Here is an 18,536-nt window from a genome sequence, read left to right on the forward strand (position 1 = left end):
AAAGAAAAGATGGTACTTGAAAGCTAGAACTCTGGCTGACTGTATAATTTATATGTGAAAATTCCTTCTGGACTTTTACTTAAGAAAAAAATATATATATATCAGTTGCATTCATTTGTATACTTAACAAGGAAGTTGTGGCCTGTGCCATTTTCAGAGTGGAGATTATGTTGCTGTTCTTCAGTGCTACATCTTACCTGGTTTCCTAGATAATGCAGGGTTTAATGGTGTAGCAGAAAGGAAGGGATTCTTGTACACAATTAATTTGCCTATGTTCTAGCTGCCTCAGTGAGGATCCTGTCTTCACACCAATTTTGTCTTTAATATTCAACAAGAGATTTGCATCTAACTAACCTTTTTAAAATAATTCTTTGTGCACACCCCCCAACCTCCTCCTGTTCTTTAACACAACCTCCAGACATGGTAGGAATCCATGAACTGCCGAATAAATGGTAAAATGGATGGAAGGGTAGGTGATTCCTTTTGTGAAAATTGTATGTGATTAATGATAATATAGCTAACACTTTAATATCAAGTTTATTATATTCCAGGTACTATTTTAAGCTTTTTCAACAACCTTACAACATCGTCTTGAGGTAGATTCTTTATTGCTATTTTATAGATTGAGCAAAATGAGGCACAGAGAGCTTAAGTAATCTTCTTAAGGTGATATGGCTGGATGGATAAAACCAAGATTCCAAACTAGGCAGTCTTCTCCAGAGTCCATTCTCTTAATTGAAGTGACAAGACGTAATTTCTTAATTCCAGTATAAAATTGAAACTATTTTAATGAAACATTTAAAATTTATTTTCATGAGGATGATTACAGTTAACCTTTATGTGAAGGGATTTGCTGTTTGTAAGACTGTTCTTGGTCACTTATGTAACACTTTATTATAACTTTATCTTAACTGTTCTATGATTGTAGCATATTGGACCAGCTATCCCGGAAGTCAGCTCTGTCTGGTTTAAACTGTACATTTATCATATCACTGGACAAGGACCACCATCCCTTTTATTGTCCAAAGGTACAAGACTTCGAAAACTGCCAGATATATTTCAGGTATGTGTGTGAGGTTTGGATGGTTTTTTTGTGTGTGTGAGCAGTACCCTAGATAACTTCTTAATATTTTCCTTATTCCTGAATGCCATTTTACCTGTTAATTTCTTTTCAATAGAGTTATGATCGATTGCTAATAACATCTTGGGGTCATGATCCTGGAGTAGTTCCTACCTCAAATGTGCTCACGATGTTGAATGATGCTTTAACACATTCTGCAGTTTTAATTCAGGTACATTTATCTTATTTGAAATAATCAGTTTTGACTTTTTATTATAAAGATAATTTTTCTAGCTTTCTATATTGAGGTGTAATAAAATATCAGTCATTTGAAATTTATAAAGTTGAATGTAAAAAATCAGAGATGTGAATTTTAGTCCTGGCCCTTTGGCAGTGTGGGAGTGGCAGAAATACTTTGAGGTTAGACCCAGGTTTGCATTGCAGCCTAACTTCTGCTAGCTGCGTGACAACGATTTTTTTTTTTTTTTAATAATAGCTTTACAGTAGTTTCCCCATCTGTGGGGTATATGTTCCAGGACCCCCAGGGGATGCCTGAAACCACCAATAGTAACCCTATATATAGTATGTGTTTTCCTATACATACATACCTATGGTAAAGTTTCATTTATGAATCAGACACAGTAAGAGATGAACAATTACTAATAAGAAAATAGCATACTGTAATACAAGTTATATGAATGTGGTCTCTCTCAAAATATCTTATTATACTATACTCAGCTATTTTCAGACCTTGGTTGACCACAGATAATAACTAAAACCATGGGAAGCAAAACCTCAGATAAAAGGGGACTACTGTATTGAGTATATAATTCACATACTGTACAACTCACCAGTTTAAATTGTGCAGTTCAGTGGGTTTTAGTGTGTTCACAGATACGTACAGCCATCACCACACTCAATTTTAGCACATTTCATTACCTTAGAAAGAAACCCTGCATCCTTTCGTGATCACTCTTCTATTTTCTCCCTGCTACTCCCCTCCTTCCCCCCAGTCTTAAACAACACTAATCTGCTTGTCTCTACAGATTTTCCTAATCTGGGCATTTATATGCATGGAATCATATATAACATGTGGTCTTTTGTGACTGGCTTCCTTCATTTAACATAATGTTTTCAAGGTTCATCGTGTTGTTGTATCAATACTTCATTCCTTTTTATGGCCAAATAATGTTCCATTGTATGGATATGCCACGTTTTGTTTATTCCTCCATCAGTTGGTGGACGTGTGGGTTGTTTTCACCTTTTGGCTGTTATGAAGAATGCTGTCATAAACATTTGTGTGCAAGTTTTTCTGTGGACATATGTTTTCATTTCTCTTGGCTATATATATATAGGGGTGGAATTACTTACTGGGTCATATGCTAATTCTATGTTTAAGCATTTAAGGAACTGCCAGACTGTCTTGCAAAGTGGCTGTGTCATTTTACATTCCCACAGACACTTGATATTATGTGGCTTTTTGATGATAACCACCCTGGGGGGTGTGGAGTGGTATCTCATTATAGTTTTGATTTACATTTTCCCTATGGCTAATGATGTTGAGCCTCTTTGCGTGTGCTTATTGGGCTGTGTGGCATTTTTGTGATAAACCTTACACTTTATTTCCCACCTATAACGTGGAGATACCAATATCTATTGTATAATAACAAACACTTACAATAATAGCCACTAATGGTCGGGTAGGCAGTTTATGCTCATAGAATTGAGAGAATGAAATGAAAATGTACGTATCAAATGTGTAGCACACTTTCTGGCACGTAATAGGTTCTCTTTTTTTTTTTTTTTTTTGAGACGGAGTCTCGCTCTGCCGCCCAGGCTGGAGTGCAGTGGCCGGATCTCAGCTCACTGCAAGCTCCGCCTCCCGGGTTCACGCCATTCTCCTGCCTCAGCCTCCCGAGTAGCTGGGACTACAGGCGCCCGCCACGTCGCCCGGCTAGTTTTTTTGTATTTTTAGTAGAGACGGGGTTTCACCATGTTAGCCAGGATGGTCTTGATCTTCTGACCTCGTGATCCGCCCGTCTCGGCCTCCCAAAGTGCTGGGATTACAGGCTTGAGCCACCGCGCCCGGCCGTAATAGGTTCTCTGTAAAGATTTCGTCAGTTCATTCATCTTAACAATTGAATGTGCTTATTTTGTGCTAATTAATGTGAATATGCAAATAAGACAGGGCCTACCATCTTCAAGGAATTTAAGGATGGTGGGAAAAGGCGCATAAGCACTCAGTTTCAGTTTATCGAATAGAATTACATATAGTGGAAGACTTAAAAAGAAGTATCCAGTCCAGCCTTGGGGCAAGGAGAAGGGCTTAGGGGAGGTTCCTTGGAGAAAGTGAGACCCAGGCTGAATACAAAAGGAGGGGTCAGGATGATTAAATCTCTGGGCAAGAATTTTTTTTTTTTTAATTTGCTGCTATTTTCCTAGTGCCCAGCACAGTGCTCAGGTCATAGTAGTTGTCCAGTTAGTGTTTGTGGAATAAGTAAATAAGAATATGAAGTGACATAGCATGCCAGGGCCAATAGCTGTTCATTGTTTTTGAGGGGTGAGTTGGAGTGTGAGGGAGTTGTGGTCAGAGATGAGTCTGAAGAAGTAGGCGGGCCCTGCAGTGCCACGTGCCTTGAGTGTTCTGCTGTGGAGCTGAGACGTTGACCTGTAGATTGATGGTAGCAATTACAGGGGGGTAACTGGGATTAACATGGTCAAATGTGTTCTAGGAATCAACCTTGGGATGATATTGAGAATGGAAGGGAGTGGGGAGACACCTGAAACAAGAAGACCAGTTAGAACTGTGTGTAGTAGTTTAGATAAGAGATAAAGATAGCCTGGATCAAGGACATGGTAATAAGAATTGAAAGGAAAAATGGATTTAAGAACTACTACAAATATAGAATTAGTAGAATTGATCAGGTATCTGAGAAAGAGATGGGAAGAGGGAAGAAAGATTCTGAGGTATTTGGCTTGTGACGGTAGAAGGGTGGTGATACCACTACTCTAGGGAACACGGGAGGAGGTGATATCACGGGAGGTGGTGATACCATTAGTCTAGCGAACACGGGAGGTGGTGATACCACTACTCTAGGGAACACGGGAGGAGGTGATATCACGGGAGGTGGTGATACCATTACTCTAGCGAACACGGGAGGTGGTGATACCACTACTCTAGGGAACACGGGAGGAGGTGATATCACGGGAGGTGGTGATACCATTACTCTAGCGAACACGGGAGGTGGTGATACCACTACTCTAGGGAACACGGGAGGAGGTGATATCACGGGAGGTGGTGATACCATTACTCTAGCGAACACGGGAGTGGTGATACCACTACTCTAGGGAACACGGGAGGAGGTGATATCACGGGAGGTGGTGATACCATTACTCTAGCGAACACGGGAGGTGGTGATACCATTACTCTAGGGAACACGGGAGGAGGTGATATCACGGGAGGTGGTGATACCATTAGTCTAGCGAACACGGGAGGTGGTGATACCATTACTCTAGGGAACACGGGAGGAGGTGATATCACGGGAGGTGGTGATACCATTAGTCTAGCGAACACGGGAGGTGGTGATACCACTACTCTAGCGAACACGGGAGGTGGTGATACCACTACTCTAGGGAACACGGGAGGAGGTGATATCACGGAAGGTGGTGATACCATTACTCTAGCGAACACGGGAGGTGGTGATACCATTACTCTAGGGAACACGGGAGGAGGTGATATCACGGGAGGTGGTGATACCATTAGTCTAGCGAACACGGGAGGTGGTGATACCACTACTCTAGCGAACACGGGAGGTGGTGATACCACTACTCTAGCGAACACGGGAGGTGGTGATACCACTACTCTAGGGAACACGGGAGGAGGTGATATCACGGGAGGTGGTGATACCACGATACCAGTACTCTAGGGAACATGGGAGGTAGTGATATCACAGGAGGTGGTGATACCACTACTGTGGGGAACACAGGAGGAGGAGCACATTTATGGGGCAGTTGATGCATTGTGTTTATGTGGTGCCTGTGGTAATTGGAAATATTCTGAAATTCAAATGAGAGATTAGACAAGAGCGATTAAGTGTGTCAGCATCAGCTGGTAGATGGTAGTTGAAACCATGAGAGGATGAAATTAGCCAGGGAAAATATGTAGTATGGGGTAGTCATGGGAGATAGCATCATAGAATGGGCTAGACATGGACTTAAGTCAGACTGCCTAAACTCAGATCTTGGTTCCATCATTTACTAGTAATCTTGGGCAAGTTAAATACCTTTTGTGTCTTTACCTATAAACTGGAGATAAAGTTCCTATCTTGTTAAGGTTTTTGAAAAGAATGACTTGAGCACTGTGTTTAGCACGTGGGAAGATCTCAGAAAATGTTACTGTGTTGGTAGTGGCAGTAGAAGTAGAGTGAAGGAACAATGGGTGATTCTATGAGCTTCAGTTGTCCTTACCTTTAAAATGAAGGGTGGCTGGGTGTAGTGGCTCACACCTGTAATTTCAGCACTTTGGAAGGCTGAGGTGAATTGCTTGAGTCCAAAAGTTGGAGACCAACATGGTTAACATTAGTGAAACCCTGTCTTAATTTATAGTAACAAATCTTTTTTTGAATAAAGTAAAATGAGAGTGGTGGTTGCCAAGGTCATTTCTGTAGGTGGTACTCTGTAGGTCAAGCTAAATTAGGTGTTTTTTTTTTTTTTTGGGTGGGGGCTAATGCAAAATATGGATAGAAAAACAACCAAATCAGCAGACAGTACCTGTTTTTATTTATTTTTTTGAGACAGGGTCTCACTTTGTCACCTAGGCTGAAGTCAGTGGCATGATCACAGCTCACTGCAGCCTTGACTTCCCCAGACTCAAGAGATCCTCTTGCCTTAGCCTCCGTGGTAGCTGGGACTGCAATCTCACGCCACCATGCCTGGCTAATTTTTTATAGAGACAGGGTTTCACCATGTTGCCCAGGCTGGTCTCAAGCTCCTGGGCTCAAGTGATCCACCTGCCTTGACCTCCAAAAGTGCTGAGCTTATAGGTGTGAGCCACCACACCAGGCTGACAGTACTGTTTTTAAAGTGTTTATTAAGGAGTTTTGCTTTTGCTAAAGAAAAATGCCTTTTTAATTAAATTTGATGGAAATAAATTTACCTTATTGGAATTTTAAACATGTTACAAATTTAAGATTTTTAGTTAAAACCATAATTTATTGCAGCCATCTGGTTTAGGGAATCAAAGAGAGCTCTGAGAAATATATTTAAATTGTTATATGAAACAACGGAAAGAGTATGCTTTCCTTCGGATATATCAGGGTTTCTTGAACTTGAATAATGTATGGGTCTCTCTTAAAGGGAAAAATTTACAGATCCTCAGTATTAAATTTCTATTATAACAGTTCTAAATAGATGTAGATGTTAAGTTAAATTCTTCATGCTTGTTGTTATTACACAACTACAAATTCAAGTCAAATTTTGGAATTAAATATAAGCAAAGCTTTAAAACAAAACTCAAATGAACAATATTAATTAAGTGTGATACATGAAACTGAATTACCATTTGCAACATAAGAGTGAAGTGGGTAGACTCAGATTTTTTAAATTTAATTTTTGAACTAATAGTACATTCACGATTCAAAAATAAAATATTATTAAAAGGTATAGAGCCCAGGTGCAGTGGCTCACACCTGTAATCCCAGTACTTTGGGAGGCTGAGGCAGGTGGATCACCTGAAGTCAGGAGTTTGAGATCAGCCTGGTCAACATGGACAAACCCAGTCTCTACTAAAAATACAAAAAAAAAGTTAGCCGGGTGTGGTGGCGGGTGCCTGTAATCTTAGCTACTCAGGAGGCTGAGGCAGGATAATTGCTTGAAGCTGGGAGGTGGAGGTTGCAGTGAGCCAAAATTGTGCCATTGCACTCCAGCCTGGGTAGCAGAGCAAGACTCTGTTTTAAAAAAACAAACAAACAAAGTATTACTCCCCTGCTAACCCTGTCTACCAAGTTTCCACTCCCCATCTCTCTTCCAAATCAGATAATTTCATCTGTTCATTTCTCCTGTATCCTTCCAGAGTGTCTTTATGCATATGCAAGTATCTGCACACAGATATGCTCCTTACCTTTTCCATTTAGCAGCTGGAGATCTTTCCATTGCAGGTCATAGCTTTCTTTCATTTATGCACCTCCACTGAAGTTATGTCTCCTAATTTAATAAACCAGTCCCCTGTTGGTGGACATTTTGGTTGTTTCCAATTATATGTAATTATAATATTGTAGCAAGTAATTCTGAATATATTTTATTTCAGGGCAGGTTTTTGAGTTTTGCACTCTTAACCTGTGGTACGCTATGTGATTATGGGGATTCTTCTGCCACTTTTCCTTCTCAGAACTCTAGCTAACCTTTGTGTGAATAAACTTGGTCTCATTCACTCTTCACTTGGCTAACACCTGATTTACCTGTTAAATTAGCCTCCTTTTTCTGCATTGGCCTATACATTCAATTTGAGAAACATTGCCTTATAGGTTATTACACATGTAAGATTATCACTGCTTGCTGTAGAAAAATAGAAAATTGTTGAAAGAATTTTGATGAGGTATTAATATGGAATATACTATTATGTGACACAATCTTATTTACTTTTGAGTATCAGTGATTGGAAGTGAAGGTTTCTTGTATACCTTTTAACTTTTGTTTATGTTTAGGGGCATGGTTTGCATGGGATAGGAGAAACTGTCCATGTCCCATTTCCATTTGATGAAACAGAACTACAAGGAGGTACCTTTTGAATTGTATCTATTGACTTTTTTTTTTTTTTTTTTTTAATTATTACTCATGTCAACAGTTTGGTGGAAAACATGGCAGGAAATCTTAAAATTTTTAGGTTCTAGGTTCTTTGCTATTAAAGAGTGTTGGCAAAAGGTAGTTTTTTGTCGTGTGCTTTGCCATCCACAAAGAACTGTTAGAATAAGACCCATTTAGGATTTTTGAAAGACTACTAGTCTGTCTTGGGAATAAAGAGAATAAGTAGGTATCTGCCTAGACGGAAGATTTTTCTCTATTTCTCCTTTTTTATCATTCACACAACTGTTCTTAATACTTCATAAAGTCTAAGGAAAAAAGATAATTGTTTACCTGGAGATGCAGATAGTGACAACAGGATCTGAAAATTTACAAAATCTCAAAAACTGCTTAGTAGATCCTTTGCCATGGGGGATTATTGTGTGAATTATAAAAAAGAGATTTCTTTATATTTGAATATAGAGCATTTTTCTTTTTTATAAGTTCACATATTTATGAGAACTTGAGTTAAGATACAATTAATTTAGGCATGTGATTTCAAGTACATTGTTAGCTTTAGTTTCAGTAAGAATAACTTTATATACTTCTTTATTGGAATCAATTATGATGTATTAAAGTATAAAAGTAGTTCTAAGAGTTGTTTAATAAAGTATGTTTAAGCTGTTTGCGTGTTATTAGAAACTGTTCACTAATGTGATGTCCATTCTGTTCGTAGAGTTCACTCATGTCAATATGGGTGTTCATAAAGCATTGCAGATACTAAGGAACAGAGTGGACTTACAGCATCTCTGTGGATATGTCACCATGTTGAATGCTTCCAGCCAACTTGCAAATAGAAAACTCAGTGATGCTTCTGATGAGAGAGGTTAGCCAATAGTTGGATTCTTTGAATTAAGATAATTGGTTTTGAGTTTAACCCAGTGTTATATGAAAAGCTGCAGACCTTTGTGGGGATGTTGAGTTATTGAATACTCAATATTCTTTCACTGAAGCATGAGGAAATATTTTAGAACATCATTTGGACAAATATCAGTTGTTCAAATGAAGAAAATAGGATTGGGGTACAGAATGGTTTGGGGTTTTTGGGCGCTTTACTGTCATATCTGTGTTTATAAGGCTTTGCATTAAGTTAGCTTTATAGGGTGATGGTTTCAAAACTCTAGTCTCTTTATACAAATGTTTCCAAAATTGACTTAATAGTTTTCCCTTGCAACTTTTTCTGTCAAAAGGCACCATTGTCTTAATTATCTAGGTCTAAAATCTTACCTTTGTCTCATTCTTTCCTTTTTTCCACTATGTTCAGTTAGTTTCCAAGTTCTGTGGATTAGGCTTTAGATAAGTCTCTCATGTCCATTTCATCCCCTTTCTCTTCATTTTAAATTCTCTATGACTGCTCTTCTTGTCTGGGTCTTGAAGTTTAAACCTTTAACATTTGCTGTTGCAACCGTTCCCTGCTTAGCCTTTCTGGCCTCTCCTTTCTATCTCCAATCTGTCCTACGTATTGACAATAGCTAATTTTTCTTAGATACCACTTACTTTTTTTTTTTTTTGAATTTGAAAATCCATTTCCAAATCACCTTCTCATGCTTACTAGTTGTTTCTGCTCTGGCATAATATTGGCATATATGTGGTTTGGGTTGCCATGGTGCCAGTTCTCGTCCATTGACTTTGGGAGATCTTTCATTATCTCCCATTGATTGACAGTATTTCATGAGCCTCTTAGTTTGAAATTCTGAGAAAATGTGATTGATCACTTGCCATCCAGTAGATTGGATTGGCTCCCGTCGAGGTAGGTACTTACCCCTATCTCATTTGTCTTTGGCCAAATAGTTGACTGCCAAATATTGTAAGGGCATTTTCTAGAGAAGAGGGCTATTAATTAAGCAGTCATTTCAAAGTATGTCTATTACAGCTGTCCTTTTTTATGTCATTCATTCCACAAACATTTATGGAATACTTGCTTAAGTGCTGGAGCAATTTAATAAGGCCAGGCCAGGTACAGGCTCACGCCTGTAATCCCAGTCCTCTGGGAGAGCCAAAGCAGGAGTATTGCTTGAGTCTAGGAGTTTGAGACCAGCCCAGGCAATATAGCAAGACCCTGTCTCTACAAACACACACAAAAAAGAAATAAAAAAGACAATGTTGTTCCAAGGATTAAAACCCTAGAGAGGAGATGCATGAGTCAGTATACAGTGTGGTGTTATTGACTATGATGGGGTCTGCATAAACCGCTAACACAGCACAGAGAAGGCCTCCTAGAGAAGGTGAAGTTTGAGTTTTGAAAATTGAAGAGTTAGGTAGACAAAAGATAATGTGTTTTTGGAGGATGGCAGCCTTTCAGGCAGAGGGAATTAGGAAACGGTAGTTCACTGTGGCCAAAAGAAAGAATTTGTTATATAGTAGTAGAAGATCAGAGTAGAGAAGTAGGTAAGGTCTGAGGGGTCTTGGAGGATCTTCTGTGCTAAAGATATGAGTCAGAAAAGAACTTTGAAGAGTAATAACATAAGCAGGCTATGTATTTCCACAGGGGTGCAAATGGCTTCAGTAACCTGTGTCCTTCTTTTTGAATTTTGGTTTCTTTAGGCTGGGGTTTCTCAACCTCAGCACTATGTGCAGTTTGAGCTGGATCATTCTTTTTTGTGGAGGATTGTCCTGTGTATGGTCAGATGTTTAGCATTCGTTGAATAGCATCCGTGTCTTCATTCATGTCCCTTGGGGATCAAAATTGCTCCCCTGTTTAAAACCACTTCTTTAAGCCAAGGATTATGCATTTTCTTTCTATCATCATCATTATTGTCTGAAGTCTTTTCCATGTTAAGACTGATTTATTGGCAGCTTCTGCTAACTGCTAGAATCCTAATATTGTGTGTGTACTTTAATTGTAAGGAGAACCTGATTTGGCTTCTGGCTCAGATGTAAATGGGAGTACAGAGTCATTTGAAATGGTCATTGAGGAAGCAGCTATAGAGTCAGCAACAAAGCAAACCTCTGGTATGGTGCTAAAACTTTTTGCAATTTTATTAGACTAATTTCTGAGGTTTAACTTTTATGTTAAGATATTTGCATGCCATTTGTCTGTTCTTATTATTCATAATAGACTTTTAAATAAGAGTTTTCTAGGAAGCCTTTTTACATACTTAGAAAAATAATTCAAGTATTATAAAATTATGACTTGAAAATAACTTATTAATAACCTTATTCCTGTGGTAAATGTTTTGATTCATTCTCTCATCTTACAGATGTCTTACAATACTCTTTTTTGGGCAAATGACTACTTTGAACATTGGATGAAAGCTGTGTACCTTCTCAGACACGTTTATACCCAAAATATGCCTGTCCTGTTTAGAGATTAACTGGCCCCCTCCAATTTCTTCCTCCCCTGCCAAGCCCACTGGTAGATATCAGTGGGGCAGGAGTAATCTATGAACCTCAGGTTAAGAAACCCTTGTCAGTTATATATAATATATATGATAAAAAAGTAAATTTATGTATCCTTTCTTAGGTGCCACAACAGAAGCAGATTGGGTTCCTCTTGAGCTGTGCTTTGGAATTCCACTGTTCAGTTCTGAATTAAACCGGAAAGTTTGTAGGAAAATTGCTACACATGGCCTTTGCAGAAAAGAGAGGTGAGGGCTTGCTTATATTCACTGTCATATTTTCATATCAGTTTTTAAGTTGTCAGCGAATAGTTACTATATCTTTACTTTCTTTTATTCCACACATGAACGCAGTAATTGTTCTGTATATATTTGTTGATTGAATAGAGATCACTAGTTTAAGGGTTTTGCTGTATTTTTCAAAATTAAATTTCACTAGATCAGAAATTAGTCACAGGCAAACATTTTGGGCACATGTTTTGATTATATTTATTTAGTAATCTACGTGAGGTGAGGGTGTGGTGGAATGGGCATGCCGATGTGGAGTATGAACCTAAGTTTTAAAAAATGTATGTCTGCAGAAAATGTCTCTGCATTTGTCTCACTCCTAACATACACACACTCATGTTATATTCTGTTAATAGTGATTGGTTTTTGAGGTGGAATTATGGTGACTTTACAAAATTTGCTTCACTTTCTACATTTTCTAAAATGAGTATGTATTCTTCCTTAAAGATGACATGTAGGTTTTATCTTACATGCCAGCACAGATCCATTGTGAGTAGCTGCTAAGAGGCAATGTTGTAAAGGTTCTGAGGCAAAGTGGGTTAGCAGGAAAGAATATAATGGAATCTAATTGTCACGATAGGTGGCTTGGAGAGGTGAAATCCACAAGTCAAGATCTTCTTGACTTATTTCAGAAAATGAAGTTGGACAATAATTCATTTAAGTGGCGTAATGTGGCTTTTATCAGAAAATGAAGAGTACTCAGTTGACAATTTCAGCGTCTCTTCTCTGAAAACAAAATAATATACATAAATAAAAAATGGAAATACTATAGAACTTTAAAGATTACCACTATAATTTTTACTGACTTACATATTTGAAAAATATTTAGGTGGGTTGGTGTGTGTTTAATCTGTTATCAGGCTGTCTTTTGCAATTACTTTGGTTGTTTGAAGGTTATGTCGTAGTTGTCATTCCTCAGAGTGCCTATATCTTCATTTGAAAAGTTTTCTTTCATTTCACATTTATGTTTACTAATAGTTGAATTTTTTTAAAACGATAACTTTGATTTTAGTTACATTATATGTTTTATTTCAAAATGGACCTTTTTTTTTTTGAATCGGAGTCTTGTCACCCAGGCTGGAGTGCAGTGGCGCAATCTCAGCTCACTGCAACCTCTGCCTCCCAGGTTCAAGTGATTCTGCTGCCTCAGCCTCCTGAGTAGCCGGGATTACAGGCGTGCACCACCACACCTGGCTAATTTTTGTATTTTTTTTAGTAGAGACGGGGTTTCACCATGTTGATCAGGTTGGTCTCGAACTCCTGACCTCGTGATTCTCCCACCTCGACCTCCCAGAGTGCTGGGATTAAGGGCGTGAGCCACCGTGCCCGGCTCAAAATGGACTTTTGATGTATGACTACTCCCTATTGTTAAAACTAGCAAAAATTTCATTGATAAGAAACATTTTTAAAAATGTTTTGTGAATGGTCAGGATGTATAGATGCATTTAAATTGCTAAAAATTAAACTCTTATGAGAAACTCATTCTTGCCTTTATGTTTAAACTTTTTCTTGCCTTTTTTTTTCCAGCCTTCAAAACCTCTTACATTCCAGTAGAAAACTCTCTCTGCAAGTCCTTAACTTTGTTCACTCATTCCAGGTAACAAAAACCAAAAAGTCCAAATGGTACTTGTACAGAGCTTTAAGTATGCACAACACTTCTGTTTTTGATCACCACAGCAGCAAGATATGAAATAAACATTAATTTTATTGTACAAATGAAGACATTGAGATTCAAGAAGTTAATTTACTTGCACATTTCACTGGCCAGGTCTTTGGAGACCAAAGCTTGATATCTTTGTTCTGTGATTTTGCTTTATTCAACAGAAATGTGTTAAGTGTCTGTTATGGGCTGTGTACCATGCTAGGTGCCAGTTTTTGGTTATAGTGCACTTCCCAATAACTAAAGCGATTCTCCGCTGCCAGGATGGGCTGTCTGTTGTGGCAGCAAAGGCCAGTGCTCTGGACTTTTTGTCTTCCCCCCGTCCCCAAGGAAAGAAAGAATATTCTAGATTTGATTTATAGGTAAACTTTTAGAATAGAATGTTTCTATTCAGAATATCTGATTCAACATTATGAAATCAATATTTTGGAGTTTTACTTCATTCATTCAGTTGGTAAATGCTTGACCCTGACCTATGCCAGACTCTTTGCTGAGTGCTGTGGAAACAGTGATGTGTAAAATACTAATGGACCTTAGAGTGTTGTGGGAGACGGTAATCAGATAAATATTAAGATACATAAGTTCTAAAATATTTTAATGAGTACTTTGAAGGAGCCAACTAAGATGAAATCTGCAGGTAGAACTAATTTCAGTAGGTACAGGATAACATATAAGCTGAATCCAAAAAGTTGGAAAAGAATATTCTGGCAGAACTTAGATCTGTACGTCCTGTGTCTGGGAAATGTCCAGTGAACAAAGAAACAAATGAAGGCCAGTGTGGCAGAAACCTCATGAAAGAGAGGTAGAAGCAAGAGGTGAGGCTGAAGAAGAGGGCCAGGGCACGGTGTGCAGGGCCTTCTGGCATATGTTAGAGAACTTGCATTTTACACTGAGTGCAAAGAGAAGTGATTGAAGACTTTTAAACGGGGGAGAGATGTTATTTCTGATGGACTATTTTATAAAAATAGGCAAAAATGGAAATTTTATAAGGATGCAATAAATTGAAAAATTTCAAAATTCTGTCAATACTGGGCTGTCTGTTGTGGCAGTGAAGGCCTTGGCCATAGTGAATTAATAAAGTAAACTAATTTGGATATATTTTGGAGATAGGTTGATAAAACTTGATGGTGATTAAATGTGAGGAAAAGATTAGGGCTGTGAAGGGAAGGAAGGGGAGGGATCATGAATGATTCTTGTGTTTCTTGATTAGCTGGATATGTGAACAGAGAAGACTGTGGAGGAAGAGGTGAAGGAAAAATTTGAGAGTTCAATGATGGGCATGCTAAGTATAGAGTGCATGGGGAAGCATCTGAAACGAAGTGTCAGATAGGTGGATGTTTGAGCCTGGAGTCCTGGGGAGAGATCTGTGCAGAGTATATGAATCTGAGAAGCGTGGAGTAGATGGATTATTCTGGTGCTTAGTGTTTTGTAAGGTTTTTTTGTTTGTTTGTTTTATTTTTTCCCCGAGATGGAGTCTGACAGTGTCGCCCAGGCTGGAGTGCAGTGGCACGATCTCAGCTCACTGCAACCTTTGCTTCCTGGGTTCAAGCCATTCTCCTGCCTCAGCCTCTCGAGTAACTGGTATCACAGGCATCTGCCACCATGCCCAGCTATTTTTTTTGTATTTTTAGTAGGAAGGGGTTTCACCGTGTTGGCCAGGCTGGTCTTGAACTCCTGACCTCAAGTGATTCACCCGCCTCAGCCTCCCAAAGTGCTGGGATTACAGGCGCACAAGCCACTGCACCTGGCCTTTGTTAAGTTTTTTTTTTTTTTTTTAAAGAGATTTTTCTCCTGTTAGGTAACACTTTGGGGTAGGTCAGGTCTTCTAAAAATGAACTTTCGCTTTTTCCACAGTCTCATAGCCTCTTATTTCTATTTAAAAGGACTTACTACAGTTTTACTTTGCTAGTCATTTTTGCACATATTCATACCTGTCATTGATTGCTTTGGGCTCACAGTGTCTATCTGTGCATCTCCTGGACTGCTTTGCAATCCATTAACACTTCTCAGGTAATCAAGGTCTCTCTTTCTCATGAGTTAAGTGGTTTTGGTAAAGTATTAAATATCATTTCTCTTGTTTCTTGATCTTTTAGGAAGGTGCTTCAACATTGGATATTCACACAGAGCCTGGTTTTTCAAGTTTGCTTTCACAGTCATCGTATGCTGACATGGGTGTTCCACTTCCTGCGAAAAACTTAATATTTAAAGATGGTGTCTTATCAGAATGGAGTGGACGATCACCTTCCTCACTTCTTATTGCTAATCTCCATTTGCAATAATTTGGTTACACCATTTGTTGCTCACACTTTCTGCCTTTTTTCTTTCTTAACGTTAGCTTTATAGTGTCAGCCACTAAAAAGCATCCTGCTGCTGCAGTGCAATTCTTGCTTAACTAATATTAAAAAGTTTGGGGAACATATTCATGTTTTCTGAAGTTTTGCTCATTATTGCACATCTTATTGCAACAAAGTGCTTTTAGCAGCCAGCACTATGTTTTTTACCTTGAGACAATCTGCATTTCTTTTATAAAACTAAGTATATACTTTATAGGCTTTATGATGACTGTTATGTTTATAAGCAGTCACTATGAAAATTGCAATGGTAATTTTATATGTTAGTTTATCAAACATAAATCTTGTTTAATTTTATATTTTGTTACCTATACTTTGGGGGATCAAGGGAAGAGATGGAACTCTTCCTCTGAAAAGGCTTCTTGGTACTTAAAGTAGTAAAACTATAAAACAATAAACATCCAGTATTGAGAGATGATATGATAGGGCATTATGAATTCCTGTGGGTGTCTGTAAATTATGTATGTCAGTTGGACATTGTAGAAGGTATGTAAATCAGCATAGTTATGTATAACTTAACCTTGATTTTTAAGGTCTTAACTCAGATTATGACTATTCATTGACATCTCATGAGACGCTTTAGAAAACTTTCTATTTTTAAACACCATTTATATGTGGGCTTCTGTTGTCACTGACTTTGGGCTTTATATTTTCATAGAGTCTTTATGGAAAAAATAGAGTTTATTTTCCACTCTTGTAGCTATAGCTGCTGCACATTTTCACCCTGATTTATTGTTTTGTTTCTTAGCTTTGATGTTTTCAAACCAAGGATTGTGATTTTAGGTTAGAATTACATATTGGAAGCATTAAGACTATGTCTTTGGATCAGAATGCTTTAGTGATAAACCTACTTTGAAAACATACTCTTAAACAATCTGGATCTTAAATTTGTGTGAGTACTTTTTTAGAAAATGATAAAGAAAAATGGAATTATTTCAAAGTGTTTCTTGAGTCATTGATTCTTTCAGCATCTCAAATGTTAATTAGAATAATTGGAATCACTTTTTAGACTTTTCAAGTTACCTTCCTTGGGAAGTTTGTGCAGTGTTATAGTTTAGTTTAGCTCCTCTTATAGGGTAATGGTTTGCTAGTTTAAAACTGTAACCACACGAACTGGTCAGACAACATATATCTAAAACACTTAAAATGTTAGGAAGTTTGGGAATGTTATAACCTAAACGTTTTTGCTGATAACTTTTTGTTATTTATAGATATTTGTGTATTTAACATACTTACTTCTGGAAATATATGCCTTTCCTAAAACTTAACCATGCATTCAATACCATGGCCTATCTATAGAATTGAATATTTTGGACCATGTTATCTGTGGCACAGTCAGTGCTGTGTTTGAGGTAAATGCAGTAACGTTTTTTCTACTTTGTCTTATAGAAGGTAGAAACCATGTGTATGTTATGTTTGTCTATAAAAGAAAAAATACTAATATTAAATAATTTCTTATGACTCTGAGTCACTCACTTATTTTTTCAATAATTGATATTGTACATTCCTAGTGCCATTAGGTATGTATGTATGTAACTTTCACAGTTTTTCAGCTGAAAGTTGTAAGTATTTTTTTTTTTTGATCAGGGCTCTTTAATCTCATTTTAATTTCCTTTGTTTGAATGTAGTTATTTTATTTATTACTATATTAACCATCTAAACCAACTGTAATGACATGTACACTAATAAACAATTGAACATTTGTAGTTGTTGGCAGTGAACCCAGTTGTTTATGAATTTAAAGCCTAAAATATGGGAGTGTTTTGCTGCTATATTTCCTTTGAGAGATAAAGGAAGAAGAAATAGAACCTAATAGTGATCATGAATTTTAGGGAAAGTACTGAAAAACCATGGGGTCCCCTCTGGTTTCTTGTGTTGAATGAGGCAAGAGCAGTCATCTGATTCCGAGCTGAAGACCTCTCGTACTCTTAAGGAGGGAGAGTGCATTTTTAGAGCTTTTAGCAAAATGTGAAAAACTGATATTTGCGCTTTGCTTTGTGAATTTGGCTTTGTTTTACTTATACATTAACTCATGTAATCTCTTAACTCCTACAAGTATTGATCCATTTCAACAAAAAGGTAAATTGAAAATGCAGATTTTGTTACTTGCCAAAGAAATTTCATGAAAAATTTATATCCAATTATTTTGCAAATAGTTAATTTCATTTGACTTTTTACCACGTTCCTTCCTTTCTTTCCCCACTTCTTTAATGTAATTTAAACCCTGGCAAACATTCTTTAGAAACCAAGAGAAAAAAAAGAACAAATATCAAAAAAGACATAGAATTTAATATGGTACAATTTCACGTCTAAAATGGGTTTGAAGAAATGCAACTTTATATCATTAAAAAATATCTGATTTCCTTTTATTTCTTTTTTAAATTGTGTAATCAGATGATTTTATATTTCTTGTGGGGGGACGGAATCTTGGTTTCTTTTACTTGATGTTTTCAGTTTTCTCTGCCATTCATGTTTCTTTTTTGTGTTCAGTGTTTCAAATACAATTTGTATTTAAGGATTTTAAAATACCAAACTGTAACTTGAGTACAGTGGATCGTTTTCTGTTAGGATGTTAATATTATACAATGAAATCTATAAAGTGTTGTCAATTTGATTATTGACACATATAACATGTTTACAAATAAACTGTGGTGTTGATCAAGTTACTATGAAAATGTGTTTAATTTTCTGAAAGTTCCTGTCTTAATTTTAAATACAACCATGGTTTGGTGCTGTGGCTTTCCTATACTTAAAAAAAACAAAACAAACAAAAACCCACAAAAAACTTAATTATTTTGTAGTAATTTCAGATTTATAGAAAGTGGCAAAGATAGATGTTCCCTGTACCCGTCACTGAGCTTCCCCTAATGTGGACACCTGTAAACTGTGGCAGGTCTGTGAAAACTCAGAAATTAACACTGGTACTAGTATTTTCTAAACTGTATACTTGATTTGGCTTTTACTAGTTTTCCCGCTGATGTCTTTTTGTTGTCAAGACCCAG

At 37.4% G+C, this 18,536-nt stretch overlaps 1 protein-coding gene across 2 annotated transcripts in view; it reads left to right on the forward strand.

The window, feature by feature from the left end:
* The window catches only part of FAM91A1 (family with sequence similarity 91 member A1), a 50,301-nt gene extending 32,100 nt beyond the window's left edge, over nucleotides 1-18,201 (forward strand). The window contains exons 17-24 of one of the 2 annotated variants that reach the window (XM_033203741.1): nucleotides 929-1,063; nucleotides 1,179-1,292; nucleotides 7,762-7,834; nucleotides 8,574-8,723; nucleotides 10,745-10,849; nucleotides 11,361-11,484; nucleotides 13,051-13,120; nucleotides 15,277-18,201. In XM_033203741.1, the coding sequence (XP_033059632.1) occupies nucleotides 929-1,063; nucleotides 1,179-1,292; nucleotides 7,762-7,834; nucleotides 8,574-8,723; nucleotides 10,745-10,849; nucleotides 11,361-11,484; nucleotides 13,051-13,120; nucleotides 15,277-15,462 (957 nt within the window). In that variant the 3' untranslated portion in view covers nucleotides 15,463-18,201. The remainder of the gene's footprint in view (nucleotides 1-928; nucleotides 1,064-1,178; nucleotides 1,293-7,761; nucleotides 7,835-8,573; nucleotides 8,724-10,744; nucleotides 10,850-11,360; nucleotides 11,485-13,050; nucleotides 13,121-15,276) is intronic. The other variant, XM_033203743.1, reaches the window with a different exon arrangement.
* Nucleotides 18,202-18,536: the final 335 nt, after the last annotated feature.

Source organism: Trachypithecus francoisi, unplaced genomic scaffold, assembly GCF_009764315.1.
Source record: "Trachypithecus francoisi isolate TF-2019V2 unplaced genomic scaffold, Tfra_2.0 Lachesis_group7, whole genome shotgun sequence".
Taxonomy (NCBI): Eukaryota; Metazoa; Chordata; class Mammalia; order Primates; family Cercopithecidae; genus Trachypithecus; species Trachypithecus francoisi.